At 49.3% G+C, this 20,737-nt stretch overlaps 2 protein-coding genes across 2 annotated transcripts in view; both read right to left on the reverse strand.

The window, feature by feature from the left end:
• Positions 1–20,737, reverse strand: part of SNRPA (small nuclear ribonucleoprotein polypeptide A) — a 752,186-nt gene that overhangs the window by 18,320 nt on the left and 713,129 nt on the right. The window lies entirely within an intron of this gene.
• On the reverse strand, positions 753–17,342 carry ITPKC (inositol-trisphosphate 3-kinase C). The gene is made up of 7 exons (XM_080644159.1): positions 16,112–17,342; positions 11,068–11,167; positions 9,131–9,344; positions 7,468–7,672; positions 5,187–5,288; positions 4,521–4,592; positions 753–2,228 (listed from the first exon to the last, which is right to left on the reverse strand). Exons 1-7 carry the CDS (start codon positions 17,240–17,242, stop codon positions 2,025–2,027), a joined length of 2,028 nt encoding a protein of 675 aa, XP_080500285.1. The 5' UTR covers positions 17,243–17,342; the 3' UTR covers positions 753–2,024.

The raw sequence follows: 20,737 nt of genomic DNA on the forward strand, positions 1-20,737 counted from the left end.
TCTAGCCCTAACCGGTATGGCTCGGTGGATAGAGCGTCGGCCTGCGGACTGAAAGGTCCCAGGTTCGATTCCGGTCAAGGGCATGTACCTTGGTTGCGGGCACATCCCTAGTAGGGGGTGTGCAGGAGGCACCTGATCGATGTTTCTCTCTCATCGATGTTTCTAACTCTCTATCCCTCTCCCTTCCTCTCTGTAAAAATCAATAAAATATATATTTAAAAAATAAATAAATAAAAATAAAAAAATATATAAAATATTTCCTCTAATTAATTCCCTTTTAATGGGCACGAGTAGCTAGATAAGTAGATCCGTATTTTTAGAGAGAGATTAGTTTAATGAATACCTGTTGCCTCCCCTCGGAAAGGGGAGGAACAGATCTGCATTGATAGCTGCTGTGTCTTCAGTGCAAAGGGACTTTAGAGAGACTATATAGTATAAGTATAGTGCTTTTTGTTTTTGTAGTATAGTGTTTCTAATTAGAAGAGGGGAATCCTCCATCCCAGCCCTAATCCCTCCACCTGCACTTCCCCTTTGCAGCCCTGACAGCAGTGACTGGCACTCTGGTGAACTGTCCAGGGAGGGCTCAGCACTTGTCTTGGTCACCAGTTATCCTGCCTTATCCAGCAGTGAGGCACAAGAGGAGAAGCTCAGTGAACACTCCAAGCCTTCATCTGTACCCCAAACCAATCACTGTCCTGAGCTTTGAGCCACACTCGCCAGATTAAAAAAAAAAAAAAAAATTCCACAAAGTTGGCTTTGAATGTCCTGTTTATTAGGGGGTCGTTGTCGGGGGAAGGCAGTGAAGCGATGTTGCCTCCAGTTCCCGAACACTGCCCCATCTAACAACTACCTGTCTCTCTTGTATAAATAAGTATAAAGGTCCATAGAAAAGGAACAGGCCTCCTGAGCCCTGGAAGACTACTTTAGAGTTTTGACTCAGAAAGAGGGAGCTGCCTGTCCTCCCCAGCCCAGCCCTGTGGGCTAGGAAGCCAGTTACAAGTACAGGAGGAGAGGGAAGAGGGGCTTTGGTTTGGACCAGGTTGTGAGCCTGGGGTCACAGCCAGCAGCCCCACCACCCTAAGCCTCTGACTCAAGCAGGGCACTTCTCACTCAGGGGCCGCAGTGCAGGCCACCAAAGGAAGGCAGCTCTGGTTCCCGAGCCAGCTTCCCTGCCCCTGCCACCTCAGTCAGCTGGGAGGAAGGGGACCTAACAGGGTAAGAGGAGGAAGTCCCAAAGCTGAGGTGGTGCCAGAGGAATGAGGTTGTGCTGGTCACAGTGCTGGCACAGGATGTGGCCGTGGTTTTGGCCGGCAGGCGGTCAGCAGAGCTCTCCCAGGAGCAGGGAGGATCCCATGGGGCCATGGGAGGGCAGGACAGGGTGAATTGGGCTCTGCTCAGCAGCGTCAGCTCTCAGCCTGGTCCCATGGTGTCACACCCTTCTCAGAGCCTCTGTCAGCACCTGAAGGGCCCCCAGAAGAGATGGGGCCATAATGCTCCCAGGCAGACAGGCAGCTCCTGCATTGGCTCACAAATGAGGTCAGGTCCTGGGGCACCACAGATGAAGCTGCTTGGTCCCTGGCATCAGAGCCAGCTTGTAGCCGGAGGGGGCTGACAAGGAGTAGTCATCAGTCATTCCTGTCGTGACAGGCATGTGTCAGGCCTGTAGCCTACAGCATCTGAATGGTGTTCTTTCAGGATGTATGGTTTAGTTGTGGCCTCCAGCAGCCCCTCTGGAACCTTCCTGGCTGGTCAGAGGACCCAGTCTGGTTCTGACCCACAGTGGGACCCAGCCATGTCATGTCCCCTCTCCAGTCCTTACAACCCCTGGATCATGAAAGGGCTGGATGCTACTTGGTCTCCAGGGCCCTTCAGATCTTCCACACTGGGCTTGAGTGGTGTGCAACAACCTTTCCTGTCCCAGAGGTCAGTGCCTCCGTGGCTGAACTCAGGCCCCTGCACCCCTCAAGGCTCCTCCAGCCAGCTGGGTACCATCCAATGAAGAATCCTCACAGAAGGCAAGCGGGTCAGCTCTGGGCCAACCCCTGAAGAAGGTGAATCATGTTGTCCAGGCCCCAGAGGTAGCCGTCCTCACGATTACCCTCAGCCCAGGGCAGCCGGTGGCTGAGTGTCTGATGGTCAGGCAGAGCCACTGTCTTGCCAAAGTCGATCATCCAAACCTTGGCCAGGCCAGTGTGGTCATGCACAAAGAGAAGGGAGCTGCCCACCACCTGCAGGGAGACAGGCAGGAGGTTAGGGGCAAAGCAAGCACTGGCCAGTGTCTCCTCCCCAGGGGGCATCTGAGCAGGGTGGCTCTAAGCATATACTGTGGAACCAGGCTGCCTGAGTTCAAATCCTGACTCTGCTACTTATAGGCTGTTATGCCTTGGGCAGGTGGCTTAACCTCTCTGCCTCTGTCTCCTGATATACGAAGTGGGAATAATGGAATAATAGTACCATTTACCTGTAAGGTTGCTGTGCATATTACATGTATGAATTAATCATATAAAGCACTTAGAACACTTGCAAAATAGCAAATGTACAACAGATGTTAACTAGTATTGTTTTTCAAGCTGAGCATAAACTCGAATGCCTGCAGGATCCTGAATGGATCAGGGGAGCCCAGTGGGGACTAAGAAAGTAGATCATGCTTTCCACTTGCGAATTGCTGCTGATAACCCCAGGCAAGTGGCTTCCTTTCTCCAAGCCTCGGTTTCCTCATCTATAGAATGGGGGTGGTGGTCACAACCCTACCTCCTGGGATCACTGGCAGCATTCTATGATTTACACACTTGCCTGTGAGGTTGGAATGCAGCCTTCAGAGATGCTGGTTTTGTTTTTCTAATGAGAAATAGCAGTTTGCTTGCCTTCATCTAACTCCAAATTTGCACACCCTTCCCTTTTCCTAAACGATTGCAAACTGCACTCTCCCCAGGGAACCTAGATGATGGGGCAGGCGAGTGGGCGCTTCTGAGGAGAAGCAGATGCTGCTCTGCTCTAAACGGCTGTTGGCATGTGGCAAGTGGCCCAGTGTTGCCACATCTCCCAATGTGCCAAGGGAAACTGGAAACTCTGATTTTGGTGGGAAGGTCCACGTTTTAAATGTTGGCAACTCATCTTTTAAAATGTAAAGTCATGCCCTAGCTGGCTCAGTGGATAGAGCATTGGCCTGTGGACTGAAGGGTGCAGGGTTTGATTCCGGTCAAGGGCACATGCCTGGATTGCATGCTAGATACCCAGTAGGGGGCGTGCAGGAGGCAGCCGATCAATGATTCTCATCATTGATGTTTATCTCTCTCCCTCTCCCTTCCTCTCTGAAGTCAATAAAAATACATTTTTTTTAAAGTTAAGTCACCAAGCGGGTGAAACCAAACACCAGGACAGATGAGATGCGCTCCCCAGGCCTCCTCTTTGCGACTTGTGTGTAAAGCCCAAAGGCAGTGACAATGACGATGAGGGTGACGTTTGGTAAGAGACCTGACAGTAACAGCTGGCACATACTGAAGGTTTACTATGGGCTGCACTGTCCCTGTATTAATCCACTTAACCTTCATGTTGCCTAGGAGGCAGGCGCTCCGTTATTCCATCCTGCAGGTCAGTAGATAGGCCTGCAGAACTGGGGTCCAAACCCAGACCAGCCTGACTCCCAGATCAGGGCTCTCCCAGAAGTTAGTGATAGCCAGGAGAAGGTGAGAGGGCTTGGGCGTGGGGAGGGAAGAGCTTGGACAGAGGAGGGGAGGAGAGGATGCACAGGATGCTGTCACCACTTCCCAGACTTTCTGAGACAGCCCCAAAGAGATGAATGCTTTCAAAGAGACAGGCTGCGGAAGGGAGGAAGAGCGGGAGGGAGAGAGCCACTGAACAAAGAATGCAGGTAACAATAAACCTATATAATAAGAGAGGAATATGCTAATTATCTGTTACGCCCTGAAGCTTAACGACCAACCCGCTAAAGACCAGATCAGCAGGAGTGTGGGGCGGAGAGCTACAGGAGGGGGCAGGGCAGCAAGCTATGAGGGGGGTTGCGGGGGAAGGTGGGGAGGGAGCTACAGGAGGGCGGGGCAACGGGCGGAGAGCTACTGGCGCACGGATTCATGCACAGGGCTACTAGTTGTAAATAATTATGATTATAAAGTAATTGTAAGAGCTAGGGGTTAAATGTGCTTTTATGCTCCAAATGGTGTTCAACAGTTGCTAGTCTCACACCTGTAAGGAAGCAGCCCTTTAAGGAAGATATTGTTCCTCCCTATCTTAGGAGACAACTGAGGCCTGAGAGGTCAAACAGCAGAGCCAGCCTCATCCCAGGCCGCCTGGCTGAGTCCATGCTCCTAGCTGTCCCACCTCCCTGAAATCCCCTGTGCTGCCTACTCTGAAAAGGCAAACCCCAAAACATAGGTCTCCTTTTAAATTGCTTTAGCCTTAATTCTGCCGGTGATTTCTCCACAGTGCAACCTGGACCCCAACCCACTCCCACCTCACACATACACAGGGCCCTCTGCTCCCCTGGGGGCCGGGGCTCACACCTCATGGGTCTTGAAGAAGGGGGAGTTCTCCAGAGCTTCTCGGAGTTCTTCTAGGCGTGCCACGTACTTTCTCTGTTTGAGAGGGAGAGTTTCTTGGTTAGCAAAGGGACTTTGTGGGTCCTTACCCACCTTGAGATCTGACCTCGTCCTCTACCTGGCCAGGATGGAAAAAGGGGAGCCATGGGGAAAATGGGAGGTGAGGTTGGAAACACAGGGGTGGCATAGACAAGGGTAAGGTTATTAGATTACATGAGTACCCATAACTCCCAGCAGCTCCTCCCATAAAGAGGTGGAGTCTGTGACCCTCTAATCTAGGCTTGGTCATAACTTTCTTTGGCCAATAGAACATGGCAGAAATGAGGGTGTCTTAGCCATCAAGAGGCCTTGCATTTTCATCTGCTCTCTTGGCCACCAGCTTCTACTGTGAGAACAGCCCAGACTAGCCTGCTGGATCATTACAGACAAGGGGAGGAGTCATCATCTGAGGCTACCAGATACAGGAGCAGGCAATCCTAGAAATCCAGCTCTGGCCCAGCCACCCGCTGACCCAGATGGTGAGCAACACCAGCCAGTACCAGCCAACCTCAGCCCTAAGCAAAACACAGGGGCAACAATGATGGTGGTGGCCCTGAACTGCTAAGTTTGGGGCACAGGTGTCCCACTCACCAGGATTCCATGGTTCCCATCCACAAAGTCCTCCAACACCTTTGTCACTTGCTCTAGCTTCTGTGTCTTCTTGAAGTTGGTGTTGCAGGTCCCATCGGCTTTCTGCAGGACAAAGATTGAAGGCCCAGTGTCATAACTTTCCTTCCCATGCCCAACACCAATCAGCCCCAGGCACTTCCTGGGGCCACCTGCCTGCCTCCACATTCACCTGCTGTTCAGCAGAAGCCAGCCCACCTGCCCAGCTCAGATCAACGCAGCCCCAAGTCACACTCCTGAGCAGCTAGTCCTTCCAAGTCTAACCTGAACCCCCTAGTTGAGCCAGTCTAGCCAGATGTGCTCTGGAGGGGGGTAAATCTGGCTTTGAATTGTGACTCTGCTACTTCCTAGCTGGGTGGCTTTAAGCAAGTCACTTTACCTGTCTCAACCTTAGTTTCCTCATCTAGGAAATGGGAACTGTACTAAAGCTGTTTGGAATAAAGGAGATCTGGTATGTAGGATGCATGGCACAGTGCCTGGCACATAGTAAGCAAGCACTCAATAAATGAGACTAATGCTATTTTTTATCTCTGAGAGGATCACTTGAGTCGTACTGTTGTGCTGTGCCAGGTACCAGGTGGGCACTGCTAACATGGAGGTAACAGGATAGACACAGTCAGATGAGGGGGACAGATATTGAATAAGAGCATCACAAAGGGAGATAAGAATAATGAAGGAGCCGAAACCGGTTTGGCTCAGTGGATAGAGCGTCGGCCTGTGGACTGAAGGGTCCCGGGTTCAATTCCGGTCAAGGGCATGTACCTTGGTTGCGGGCACATCCCCAGTGGGGGGTGTGCAGGAGGCAGCTGATAGATGTTTCTCTCTCATCGATGTTTCTAGCTCTCTATCCCTCTCCCTTCCTCTCTGTAAAATATCAATAAAATATATTTTTTAAAAAAAGTATAATGAAGGAGTACAGGGAGTTATAAGGAGGTAATGAGGAAGTGGAAAGACAGAAAAATGACTGGAAGCCAACTGGGGGAACAGGAGAGGGAAGAACAGTCCTGTCAGAGGGAACAGCATGTGCAGACGCTCTGTGGCTGGGGAGCAGGACCCTTTCAAGGAAATGAAGCTTCACTGTAGCCTGAAGGTAAACAAGGAGGAAGAGAGGGATGAGAAATGAGGCTAGACAATGGAGGGCCCCCTAGGCCAGGGAACATCTCTTGAGGGTTCTAGGGAGCCATTGAAGGGTTTCGAATAGGAAAATGACACACCCAGATAGACTTCTATCCGGGGAGGCCATGGGGAAACAGGCACTCTCAAAAATTGCTGGTGGAATGCACAATAATACACTTATGGAAGGGGTTCGGCAACCTCTAGCCACATTCCCAATGCATTTCATCATTGACCCAGTTGTCCTGCTTCTGGGAATCTAGTCTACAGCTAAATCTCAAGCTTGCAAAATGTCTTACTGGTATGTTCAAAGTGATCCATTGAGGCGTTGTTTGTAATGGCAAAAAATGGAAGCAATCCAGGTGGCCATCTATAGAGGACTATGGCACATCCACAAAAAGCTATTACAGTTCAAGAAAGAAAGAAAAGGAAGAGGAAACTCTCTATGGAATGATATGGAAATTATCTAAGACTATGCCACCTTTTGTGTAAAGAAGGGTGGAATTTTTAGGATATGCAATTGCATTTGTTTGCATTTGCAGGAAGAAAAATAAGAAACTTATAAAGTGATTCCCTGTGAGTAGGTAGGGGGTGGAGGGACAGAATGGGAAGGATAGCCACAGGGTAAGCAGAGAGATCTCCTCTGCACACCCTTTTATAACATAATTTTGACTTTTGAATGGTGTGACTACTTATTTAAAAAATTAGATTTAATTTACAAAAAGAAAAAAAAGGAAGGAAGGAAAGAGAAAAATCTTTCTCCATCAGGGGGAAAAATTGGGCTTCCTCACAGTATGGTGAGGAGGGCTTATGCACGCTCCAGCTGCTGTGTTGGATGATGGATCAGAGGAGGCTGAGGCAGGAGAAGACAGGGCCAGACTAGGACAGGGCCATGGGGAGGAAAGAAGGGGAATCGAGATGCTCAGGCAGAGGGATAAACAACACTTGGTCACGGATGGATGTGGGGGTGAGAGAAGCAGGAGTCTCCCAGCCCCATCTTTTCATCTTCTGCAGTTTCCTACTCTCTTTCCAGATCTCGCTTCTTTCCTGTTTTCCCTGACACCCGTGTTTCCTGAGAAGCCCTGCCTAGATATAGTCCTCGAGCGACAGGCTAGCAGCTCCTGGACCTCACCTTGATGCCCTCAATGCGGAAGCCCAGGGTGGAGGTTGAGCTCACAGTCTCCCTCCACTGCATGTAGCGAGGCTTTGTGACGGCACCCTGGGCATGCTCCTCAGGGGTGGGGGCCCTGGGGTCCACAGCCACCATCTTCTCATACATGTCCTTGCGGGGCCGGGGCCGTTCTCGAGCCTTCACCAACTCCTCCTCCAGGTAGGTCCTGGGACACAGAGGATGTGACAAAGTAGGCATTTCTGAAACAAAAAGCGCTCCCTGGCCAAGTGTGGCTCAGGTGGTTGGGCATTCTACCATGCACCAAAGGTTGCTGGTTTGATCCTTGGTCAGGACACATGCCCGGGTTGTGGACTGGATCTCCAGCAGGAGGCAGCCATCATCAATGTTTCAATCATCAATGTTTCTTTCTCTTTCCCTCTCCTTTCCTCTTTATAAAATCAATAAAAATATATTAGAAAAACAACAACACAAAGCTACCAACCATAATGAAAAAAGTTGACAAACTGGACTAAATTAAAAGTATTCTCTTTATCAAAAGACAGTACTAAGAGAGTGAAATGGGAGGTTGGAGAATGTGTGTGTAGGTGTGTGTATATTTTTTAAAAAATATATTTTATTGATTTTTTTACAGAGAGGAAAGGAGAGGGATACAGAGTTAGAAACATCGATGAGAGAGAAACATCGATGCCTCTTGCACACCCCTTACTGGGGATGTGCCCGCAACCAAGGTACATGCCCTTGACCGGAATCGAACCTGGGACCCTTCAGTCCGCAGGCCGACGCTCTATCCACTGAGCCAAACTGGTTAGGGCTAGGTGTGTGTATATTTCCAACAAAGGACTTGTATCCAGAACATATAAAGAATTACACAAACAAAAAAAGAATTACAAGTCAAAAAGAAAAAGATAGCCCAACAGAAAAATGGGCAAAGTATTCAAAAAGGCACCTTTCAAATGGCCAATCAAAACTCAGCTTCTTTGGTCATGTAAAAAATTTTGCTTCTCAAGGCCACCAAATAGAAATAAAACCATAAAGTGTTGGTGAGAAGATGGAATAACTGGAACTCTCACACAGTGCTGGTGGGAATGTACGTACAACCACTTTAAAAGCTGACTTGGCACTAACTTAAAAAATGCCCACCCTTGCCCTGACCGGTTTTGCTCAGTGGATAGAGCGTCGGCCTGCGGACTGAAAGGTCCCAGGTTCGATTCCGGTCAAGGGCATGTACCTGGGTTGCAGGCACTTCCCCAGTAGGAGGTGTGCAGGAGGCAGCTGCTCAATGTTTCTCTCTCATCGATGTTTCTAACTCTCTATCCCTCTCCCTCCCTCTCTGTAAAAAAATCAATAAAAAATATTTTTAAAAAAATGCCCACCCTGCCCTGACTGGTGTTGCTCAATGGTTGGAGCATCAGCCCACACACCAAATGGTCTCGGGTTCGATTCCCGGTCAAGGGCATGTACCTAGGTTGCAGGTTCAATGATCCCAGGTCCGGGTCAGGGCAATGCAGGAAGCAACCAACCAATGTTTCTTCTGTTTCTTCATCTCCTTCTCTCTCTCTCTCTCTCTCTCCCCCGATTCCACTCTCTCTAAAAATCAATGGGGGGGGGGGAAATGCCCACTCCTGACCCTCCACCTCTGCCTCAGGGCTGTCCCTGACCTCACCTGCTGCCCATCTTGCAGTCCATGATGGAGGGGCCCTCGAAGTCCGCCAAGAGATCTTCCATCTGGTTGAAGGCCTGGTCATCCCTTTGCACCACACCATAGTAGGTTGGCACAAAAGGCCGCAGGGGGTCGTTCATCAGCTGCTCCAGGCTGCGCTGCTCACACTGACAGAAACGCTTTAGAATCCGGCCATCCTCTCCCGCCTGGAAGTTCCCTGTGAGCGGCACAGTCAGTGAGAGAGTCAGAAACTGTATCAGCAAGAGAGCCCCCCATCTCCTGCATATATCAGACCCTGGACACTGTCATTTTGCCTGGCAGTTCTGCAGCACTTTCTCTCCTTCCCTGCAATTCTCAAAATCGTGGCCAGGGGTTACAAGGGAGGAGCCTATTTCTGCTCTTTGTTTAGACAAAGTCCTCTTCACAGCAGACTGTGTCCTCCTTTGTCTTGTAATTTGGGACTATATGCTCACAATAAGCTGTGGGAATTTCTGTGAGATCTGAGTCCAGAACCTGACTCTCCAGAGCAGATATGCATTTGCTTCTGGGGCCTTAAAGTTAATTTACAAATCTGACATTTCTTGGACCATGCAGATACTTGGTATAGATTAGAATTACAATTCTTACTGAGGCAGATTATATTTTCAGGTTATATTTTCCAAAGATGGTACAACAATAGTTCCTGTCCCACATACTCTTCTAGAATGTTGCCAATACCTAGCAAGAAGTGGAATCTCATTCTTCTCCCCTTGAATCTTGGAGAGCTTATGGCAGAAGCAACACTGTGTGACCTCATAGTCCAGGTCATGTAAGGAGATGCAACTTCCACTTTGTTGGCAGAGACACTTTGCCGTCCTGAGCTGTCATGTAAAAAATTTTGCTTCTCAAGGCCACCATACTGTGAGGAAGCCCAAGCAGCTACACGAAGAAGCCACAACCAGGCTTTCCAGCCAGGAGTCCCAACTGAGACCCAGCCACTAGTCAATATCAACTGCCAGGCATGTGAGTGAATAACCCTCCAAAAGTTTCCAGCTTGCAGCCTTCAAGTTGTCCTAGCTGAGCTCCCAGATATCACAGAGCAGCAACAAGCCATCCCTGCCATGCCCTGTCTGAATTCCCAACACCAAAACCTATGAGTGTAATAATATGGTACTTTTATTTCACTAATTTTTTAACTACCACTAAGTTTTGAGTTTTGTGGGTTTTTGAGTTATTTTAAAGTCAGTAATAGTAACTAGAACACATACTGATGGCAAGCCAGTGTTTACAGTTTGAAGGGGGCCTTGCCTTTCTCTGACTCAGATCTAAGGATGAATAAGGTAGATGAGTTCTCTTACTGTCTCTCTTTGCTGCTGGGTAAGGTTTGTTTAATCGAGCTCACTGCCCAATTTTGTAAATAAAGTCTTATTGGAACACAGGCACACATGTTAAGCTCTGGACACCGGGAAAGGACAGGGAATGATAATTTCCATACATGAGGGGTCTGTGTCTCAGTCTCAATATACATTTTTATTTTAACCCTTCTGTTAACTCTGCAAGGGAGGGACAATTATCTCCATGTTACAGATGAGCAAACTGGGCCCAGTGACGGAAAGTAACTAGCCCAGGGTCACTCACAAATAAAAAGCAGAACTAGGATTTAAGTCCAGGCCCACTTGTCCCCAGGGTCAAGGACACACACACACACACACACACACACACACACACACACCAATATTGGGATAACAGGGAACAGCCCTTAACTCTGATGTATAAATCGCCCAGCCCAGGCCTAAGCACTTCTAATAACAACCCCATGAGATGGGGGCTGTCACAAAGCCCATTTCACAGATGGGGAAACTAAACTACAGGGAGTAGCTCTGTAGCTTTCTGTCCCCAGTTAGGCGTCGTCTCTGCCCAGCCTTGTCTGCCCCCTGCCCTCCACTGCCCCCTGCTCTCACCAGCATGTCCGGACAGCTGGACCCAAGGGTAGTGTTTTCGGAAGGAGACCACGAAGGGCGAATACTTCAGAACTGTCTTCAGCTTCTTCCAGGGTTTATTCTGTGTGGGGCAGAGCAGGGTGGGGTCAAGACTGAGGCCGAGAAGGGAAGGGAATGCAGATATTGCCATGAAAAGGAATGAAGGTGGACCTGGGATCTTTCCAAGGCCAAGGGGCTTCCTGAGATTAATACCCCCAAGATGGTTGGGGTGAGCCAAGCCCACTTACTCCAATAATCACAATATCCCTCAAAGGCCTCCACAAAGGTGGGGAAGAGTCTCTGTCCATTTCTTCCTGTCATCACTTCCTTTGTATCTGTGTCTCTCTGTCCTCCAAAGAGTAAAGATAGGCCTGTTTTTGTTGCAGTACCAAGCAACCCCCAAGCCTCCCCCCACATACATACACACACCAAAAGCTCAGAAGCCTCATTTCTGTCCAAAAACCAAGTGAGACCTTACAGGGAAAATGACAGAGGCAGGGGCTGGTGAATGGAGGCCACATCACAGAGAGAAGAAACTGAGACAGATGACAAAGTGATGACAGAGACAGAGAGACATGGACAAAGACAGAGACTGCAGCAGTCATGTGCTGCTCACCCAATAGCTTCAGCCCTTCCCCTCACAGGCACATCCCTGCCCTCTTTTTTTTTTTTTTTTTAAATGACTTCAGAGAGGAAGAAAGAGGGAGAGAGAGAGAGAGAGAGAAACATCAATGATGAGAGAGAATCATTGATCAGCTGCCTCCTACACACCCCACACTGGGGATCGAGCCCACACCCGGGCATGTGCCTTGACTGAGAATCAAACCATGACGTCCTGGTTCACAGGTAGATACTCAATCACTGAGCCATGCTGGACATGCTGTTCCTGTGCTTTTTTTTTTTTTTTCCCCTCCCTCTTGAACTTGGAGTTATTGACTTGCTGTGGCCAATGAAATATGAGCAGAAGTGTCACTTTTGGGTGGAAGCCTTAAAGCCACTGTGTGACTTTCTATGTTCTTTTCCCTATTGTAGAAAGAGTGGAAAGAGAAATGGAGACTTCCTCAGCCCCCTCATCCACCACTGACCATGGTCAACATGAAGGATGAACAAAAATAATCCTTTGTTTCTCCAAATCACTAAGTTTTGGGTTGTTTGTTACTACAGCAAATCCTGACCTATTCTGAATAACACAGAGACAGGCACTGAGTTACTAGAAGACACAGAAAGGGAGACAGATACGAAGTAATGGCAGAGAAAGAAAAAGACAGAAGCAGAGAACAGAGAGTAATAGAAAATCAGAGAAGCAAACAGTTCTGCTCTTTATGTGGGAGTGACCCTGGGCAAGTTACTTTCCCTCACTGGGCCCAGTGTCCTCATCTGTAACATGGAGATAGTTGTATCATGTTGCCTCAACTAAGCGCTTCTTGAGACTGTGTGTCTGATTCACTTGTGCACGCACACACAAATGCATTCTTTGCTCCAAGCACACAGCAGACCCTTAGCAAGTATTGGGAGAATGGAGCATCTCCAGAGAGGCTGTGTGCTCATCCCTCCTATCCCCCACCATCCCAGGGTCAAGGGCATGCTCTCTCCCATCCCCTCAGAGCCCAGCTCCCTAGTAGACATCTAATTGAGGTGGGAAGGTCAAGCAGAGTCAGGGTGTTGGACTGCAGGATTCAGGAAGACCTTTTCCCTAGCCCCTACCCCCTCCAGCTCACAGGAGTGGAGAGGAGGTGATTAATAAAGGTTCCTGTTTACTAAGCACCTGGAACATTCCAGGCATAATGACAAAGACTCAGTGTGCCATAACCTACTTAATCCTAAACATACAACCCCAGGAGAATTCTTGACTCTGTTACAGAGGAAGAAACAAAGGCTCAGAGGGATGTAGTCACTTGCCTAAAACACACAGTTCTATCTACCTCTGGTCTGACACCCCTCTGGATTACAAGATCCCCCAAAGGCCTGTCTGCAACCCTGCTTACAAGCTCTGAGGGCAGGGACTGGGTTGTCATGATTATGACTGTGTCCCAGCCTATGGCCTGGTACACAACAGGCGCTCCAAAAATGTTGCTTGGATTGAAGGAGGTTGGTTGCACCCATTTATTTTTATTTTTTTTTATCATAAGCAGATTTCATATCTTCTCTTTTTTCTTAGATCTGATGGCTAATCTGAACTTTCTCAGATGGTTTCATGCCCCCTCCTTCAGGAAGCCCTCTCTGATACCCCAGCTCTGACCAGTCACCTCCTCTGGACTCCCACAACCCTCTGGGCTTTCTCTATCCCAGCCCTGACCACTTTGAGCTGTCACAGCCTGGTGGCGGGGTCTGTCCCCTTCATGGCCCTGAGAGCTCCATGAGGTGTGTCTTGATCACTGCTATGTCCCCAGCAAAGCCAACATAGGGCCTGACACATTGTAGAGGTTCAGGGACTGTTTGTTGTCTGAGTAGGAGGATGGAATGGATGTGAGAAGGGAGGAGGGAGGAAAAGAAGAAAGTAGCTGGACCTTTAAGGTCAGATGGGATTTCAAAATGAAGAGAGAAGGAAGCAAGGGTATTCTGCACGGCAGGAACAGCTTGAGCAATGAGTGGAGGCAGGATGGCGGCAGGGTGTTGGAGGAACAGTGTGTACTTCGGCTTTGTTACAGCAGGGGGGTGGGGGGAGAAGGGAAGCTGAACATGGGAAGGAGCCTGGAGACAGGAAGCTCTGAACACAGTACTGAACTCCTGATCGCTATCAGGAAGGCCCTGGGGAGCCTTCAGAGGCGCCGGAGCAGGCAAAGTTCAAAAGTTGATCATCGGTGAGCCATGGAGGAAGATTCTGGAAGAATGAGAAAAAGCTGGAGACAGGAGACCTGGAGGAAAGTAAATTAGGGAGGATCCACACACCGCAGGGGTTAAAATGACTCAGTTTCAGCCCTGGCTAACATGGCTCAGTGGTAAGAGCGTTGGCCTGGGCACCGGAGGGTCTCAGGTTCTATTCATGGTCAAGGGCATGTACCTGGGTTGCAGGTTCGATCCCCACTCCTGGCCAAGGCATGTATGGGAGGCAACCAATCCATGTGTCAATCTCAGATTGATGTTTCTTTCTCTCCTCTCACTCTCTCCCCTTCCACTCTCTCTAAAAATCAGTGGAAAAAATATCCTCACTCCTTGGGTGAGGATTAAAATAGATAGATAGATAGATAGATAGATAGATAGATAGATAAAACTGAGTTTTAAACTCAGCCAGAATTGAGTTAAAATACTAAGGTCTTGCCCTAGCTGGTTTGGCTCAATGGAGCCAAGGGCACATGCCTGGAATACAGGCTCGATCCCCAGTAGGGGGCATGCAGGAGGCAGCCAATCAATGAATCTCTCTCATCATTGATGTTTCTATCTCTCTCTCCTTCTCCCTTCGTCTCTAAAATCAATAAAATATATATTTTTTAAAATCCTCAGGTCTGGCTCCAACCAGACTTGGCCAACCTAAGCAAGTGACTTCACCACTCTAGGCCTCAGTTTCCTGATCTGTAAAATGGAAATAATAATAATCCCAATCTTATAGTGCTGTTATAGGGATTCAGAGTTAACACACAGCCTGGCCAACATGGCTCAGTGGTTGAGCATCAACCTATGAACCAGGAGGTCACAGTTAAATTCATGGTCAGGGCTCAATCCCCTGTAGTGGGCATGCAGGAGGCAGCCAATCAATGATTCTCTCTCATCGATGTTTCTATCTCTCCCTCTCGTTCTCTCTTCATCCCTGAAATCAATAAAAAATATATATATTTTTAAAAAGAGTTAATACATATAAAGCACTTAGAAAAGTGCCTGTATTTAGTAAGGATCTGAATCTCAGCTCTGTGTCTTCCAAGGTGTGTGACTTTGGACAAGTGTCTTTGACCTCTCTGTGCCTCAGTTTCTTCATCTATAAAATGAGACGAGAATAGCATTTACCTCCTAGGGCTGCTGTATGAGAATTAAATGAGTTAATATGAGCAAGAAACTTACTATAGGGCTGGACATGAATGGGGTTTTTTTCACCCACTTCCAGCTCAGGTGTTCTGAGATGCCAGAGGTGAGAGTAGGCAGAGGGAACAGCAATGGCAGACAGCCCATGGGTCAACTCCTTTGCTCTGGCATAGGCAGGCTGAGGCAGGTCTGTCTTTCACATCTGTGGCCACATGTGTGAGCACGTACTTCAGGGAGGCATGTGGGGTGAGGGGGGCTCGGGTGGACTCCCGCCATGGGCCCCAGAACAATGGGACTACCAAGTGGGCGGACCCATGGGAGGCTCTCACACCTGACTCTTTGCTGACTCTCTCCTGAACCTGCCCTGCCAGCCCTCCTGATTCATCAGCAGAGAGCCGCACCCAAGCTGGGGGTGAGGGCAGAGGATGTAAACAAGAATCTGCCGGGGCCCCCTGGGGACAATGGGGAGACTGAAGGGTCCCTGGCTAGGTTGGGTGTGTGTGTGTCCCTGAGCATTTTGGGTTTACATAGCCCTTTGAAAATCTAATAAAAGCTGGGTGGGGGTTCACACCCTACAAAAGTGAATGAGCTAAGGGTGGTAAAGTTTCAGGACACCTTAAGACAGCCCCAGACTAAGAAATGTGGGGTAGAAAGTGCACCTTTTGTCCCCCTATACTATTGCTGTTCAGATTTTGGGGTCACACATCACAATTCAGAGGATCCAACAGAAGTCATGGACCCTTGCTGGGAAAAAAAGTGCATATACACACCGACTCACACCATCATATGATTCCTGGGCAACAAGTCAGCCAGTGGCTGTCCATTTGAGACTTCAGGACTGGAGGCAGTGGATGAGCGGGAAAGGGGAGACAGTGGGTGAGGGGGTGAGAGGATTAGGAGGGTCCCTGCAGAGGGTTAGTAACCCAGCTGTCAGAGGGAGAAGGTAAATGGATGGAAGAAATGAAATTGGAGATGAAATTGCTGATAGGTGCTAGAGAACTTCTCAAAGCAAAGGCAGGGGAATAAGGGGTTTGGAGGGATGTGGCTTAAGGGCAAGATGGGTCCCACTCACCCCAGACCTGTCCTCAGGGTCGCTGGCACCTCCACCCCCGGCCACCACGTCATCCTCAGACTCGTCGAAAGAGGAGGCGGAGGAGAAGCCTCCACTGCCCACTTCAACCCGGGAGGGGAGTCCCACTGGCTGAGCCTCAGGCTCAGGGGTTTCAGGAGTGATGATGAGGCGGGGCACAGGGGTCAGGGAGTTATACCCCAGGTGAGAGTACAGGTGAGTCACCAACTGTCCAGGTTCTGGTTCCGCTAATGGGCCATCTTGGTTGGGCTCCCCCAAAAAGTAGTCTGTCCCAGGCTCTGTCTGGGGTCTTTGAGTATCTTGTGTCTGTGCACCATCAGTGCCAGGCTGTGTCCAGGAGCCATCAGTAGCTTGTGGTGTTGGGAAACCATCAGTGCCAACCTGTTTCCAGGCTGTTTCAGTATCCTGTTGTATCTGGGAGCCATCAGTGTGAGATGCTGTCCAGGGGCCTTCAGGATCCTGTTGTGTCCTGGAGCCATCAATGTATAGTTCCCGCCAGGCCCCCTCTGGCTGAGTCTGAAGGCTAGAGCTCTTCCGGTGGGTCCAGAGGTTATCCGTCCAGGGCTTGGACCTCTCTGGCTGGGTCTGTGACCCATGTATTTCTGACTCTGTCCAGGCCTCATCAACGCTTGGTTGTGTCCAGAGCCTGGCCCTCTGTGGCTGAGACTGGAGGCCGGGCCTGCGTGGGTCAGTACAAAATCCCTCTGTGCCAGTATCCTCCGTCCAGGGGCCGGGTGTCTCTAGCTCTGACCAGTGGCTGCTCCTTTCTGGATGTGTCCGGAGGCTGGACCTGCCTGGCTCCGTCTTTTGACTGGGCCGCTCTGTCTCCGCTCCGAGGCCGGCTGCTTCAGGCTCAGTCTGTCTGTTTGTGCCCGATTCAGGCCCGAGGCTGACCTTCTCGCGTTCAGAGTGGAGGCAGGACCCCATGGTCCGGGCCCGGGGCCCGCCCCCCTCCGGCCGCCCAGCCGGGCCCCCGGCGCCGGGCCCAGGTCGCTGCTGCCCAGGCTGCCGCCGCCGCCCCCCTCGCGGCGCCTCCAGCCCCATGCGGGCCGCTGCCGGCAGCGTCCCGGGCTCTGCCTCGTTCAGACCCCCCCGGCACGGACAGCGTCTCATGCCCGCTCCCTTAGTTCGGACTTCGGCCCAACACAGTCCCTCCTGGCCCTTTAAATCCCAAGAGGGGTGTGGCGGGGGAGCCCCGACACGCGGGTTCCGGCCCGCGGATCTCCAGTCCACACAGTGGTTAACCGATACTCCACCTCCGGGGAAGCCCGAGGCCCCGCCCACAGGACGTGGCGTAGGGGGGCGGGACCTTGCCTGTCTCTGCCCTCCTCCCGCGAAGGGATGGATTCCCAAGCGCCGCAAGCTCGTCCTGGTAAAGCGTAGGCCCCCTGGGATCCTGCTTGCAGGGCAGTGGGGCCCCTCCCTAGAACCCCGCGACTAATCTAACCTCCCTACACTTTGAGTGACCAATTAAGCCGCCTATAACTCTCGGGGACGAGTCCAGCAGCGTGCTTCTTCACGCACGCAGGGACTGCGTTCCAAAGACTTGGGGATCCCAGGGATGTGTGAGTTTGAGACCCACCTCTGCCAATTCCCAGCTGTGTTACCTTGAACGAGTGACTTACGCTCCCTACCCGGGCTCATTTTGTCACCTGTAAAATGAGGGTACATAATATTATTTGATTGTTTTGAAAAAATGTGTTCAATGCCACAAAAGCCAAGCACTTTACCAACAGGGAAATTGAGGCCCAGAGTAGTGAAAGAATTTGTCTAAGGTCAAAGGGAGGTTAGGTGAGGGACAAAGCAAGGGCCTTAACTCTGAAGCTAGCATACCTAGCCAAATCCTGGCTCCAACAGACTTGTATCCTCTGAGCTTCAGTTTCCTCATCTGTAAAAAGGGGATAGCAATGATAATTTCCTCACCGGGTTATGGGAATTTTTATTTATTTACAGCAACATAATACATTTGTGTACTTGCTTTGTGCCATGCACTGTACTTACCCCATACCTTTTGAGGTAGGGATTACCATCATCCATGGTCAGGGAAACAGAGGCACAGAAAGGCAAAATCCAAGATCACATATCTAAATTGTGTAGATTTGAACCCAGGCCAACCTAATCTGAGCTTTTGTTCCCTACTGGGTGATATAACTTACTTTTGAGGCTGGGGTGTTGGAGGAGGAGCTGGAAGTAAGAGTATTTTCTCTAAATCAGATCATAACCCTTCTCTGTTCAGAACACTCCATGTTTCCCATCCCACTAGGTAAAAGCCACAGTCCTCCTCATGACTCATATATTCTACATGATCTGGCTCTATCATGTAGATACCATGTTATCTCCCAAACCAAATCTCCTCTCTTTTCCTTTATTCTGCCCATTGGCCTCCGCTATTTCTCGGAGACATCTTCCACCACAGGGCTTTTGCACTGGTTGATCCTTCTGCCTGGAACACCCTTCCCTCGGGAATAGTTCCCTCCTTCACCTCCTTCAAGTCTTTGTTTCAATGTCATCTCCTCAGTGAGGTCTTTCTGAACATCCTATTTAATCTCACATTCTTCCTTCCTCTCCTTGACCCCCTTCCCAGGTTTATTTTTCTCTTTAACACATGTCACCTTATTAAACATACAGGCATACCACAGAGATATTGTGGGTTTGATTCCAGACCACCACAATGAAGTGAATACAGCAATAAAGTAAGTCAAGGAATTTTTTGGTTTCCCAATGCATGTAAAAGTTATGTTTACACTATATTGTAGTCTATTAAGTGTACGATAGCATTATGCCTAAAAAAAACAATGTACATACCCTATAAAAAAGTACTTTATTGGCCTTGTTGCAGAAGACCAAAGAAATACCAAGCACGCTTCCTAGAGAAAGGGAGGGACCCCGTTTATTAACACTAGTGGACTCTGGGAATAATTTCCAAATCAGAGTGAAGAAACACGCAGAGGGCTTCACTTTTTATAACCTTCTGGGGTCTTTGTCTTGCAGATATGGTTCCGCCCCCTTTCGTGGGCTTACAGGAAGGCCCCCAGGTATTGGGGGTCCCCAGGCCATATCTGATGATCTGTCCTGGGGCCAGGGATAACGACCCCCCCCCAGGGCAGTGCATTGTTCACAGTTTTCATGGCCTGACATGCCTTGCAAGACCAGTTTCCTCCTCAGCCTGAATGGTATAGCTCAGTTGGTTGGGCGACATCCCGTGCACCAAGAGATTGCTGGTCCGATTTCCCAGTCAGAGTGCTTGCCTGGGGTCGTAGGCTCGATCCCCAGTAGGGGACATGCAGGAGACAGCCAGTTGATGTTTCTCTCTCCATCTTCGTTCCTCTTTCTATAAAATCAATAAAAATATAAAAAAGAAAAGAAAAAAGGCAATATCATCAATGAACAATAAAGCAAAGCACAATAAAACAAGGTATGTCTGTACTTATTTATTTTGTTTACTAGAGGCCGGGTACAGGGGATTCCTGCACTGGTGGGGGCGTGGCCTGCAGGGATCCGTCCACTGTGGGAGTACTGCTCATCTTAGTCAGCTGAGACATGGGAGCGCACTGACCACCAGGTGGCAGCTCCTGCGTTGAGCGTCTGCCCCCTGTTGGTCAGTGCACATCATAGCAACTGGTCGACTGGTCATTCTGGGCTTTTATTATATAGAATAGGATTGTGCCCTCACCAGAAGCCAGGACCAAGAGGGCAAAGATTTTTGCTTGTTTTGTTCCTTGCTATGTCCCCAGTGCCTAGAAAAGCACATGATAGGTGCTTAATAGAAATTTGAAAAGAATTTCTCCATAAGAAATTGCTCTTGTGTATAGATTCTCATTCTGTACCAGGCCGTCTGTTCTCTCTCTCTCTCTCTCTCTCTCTCTCTCTCTCTCTCTCTCTCTCTCTCTCTCTTCTCTTAAATATGTTTTTATTGCCCTAACCGGTTTGGCTCAGTGGATAGAGTGTCGGCCTGTGGACTGAAGGGTCCCAGGTTCGATTCCGGTCAAGGGCATGTACCTCGGTTGTGGGCACATCCCCAGTAGGGAGTGTGCAGGAGGCAGCTGATAGATGTTTCTCTCTCATCGATGTTTCTAACTCTCTATCCCTCTCCCTTCCTCTCTGTAAAAAATCAATAAAATATATATATAAAAAATAGTGATAATAATTTTAAAAAATAATAAAAAATATGTTTTTATTTTATTTATTTTAATCCTCACTCATATTTTTCCATTGATTTTTAGAGAGAGTAGAAGAGAGAGGGAAAGACAGAAATATCGATGTGAGAGAGACACATTGATTGCTTGCCTCCTGCACAAGCCCCAACCAGGGCCCTGGCCAGGGAGGTGCATGCCCTTGACCAGAATCGAACCCAGGACCCTTTGGTCCACAAGCCAACGCTCTATCCACTGAGCCAAACCAGCTAGGGCTGTTTTTATTGATTTTAGAAAGAGAGGAGGGGAAAGGGAGAGAGAGAAACATGGATAAGCTGCCTCCTGCAAACCCCTTAATGGGAATTGAGACCAAAACCTGAGCATGTACCCTGACCAAATCGAACCAGTGACCTTTAGATCATTTGAATGGCGCTCAAAAAACTGAGCCAGGGCAGGGCGCTCTGCTCTTTATGGA

Source organism: Plecotus auritus (assembly GCF_963455305.1).
Source record: "Plecotus auritus genome assembly, chromosome: 10".
NCBI classification, from domain to species: Eukaryota; Metazoa; Chordata; class Mammalia; order Chiroptera; family Vespertilionidae; genus Plecotus; species Plecotus auritus.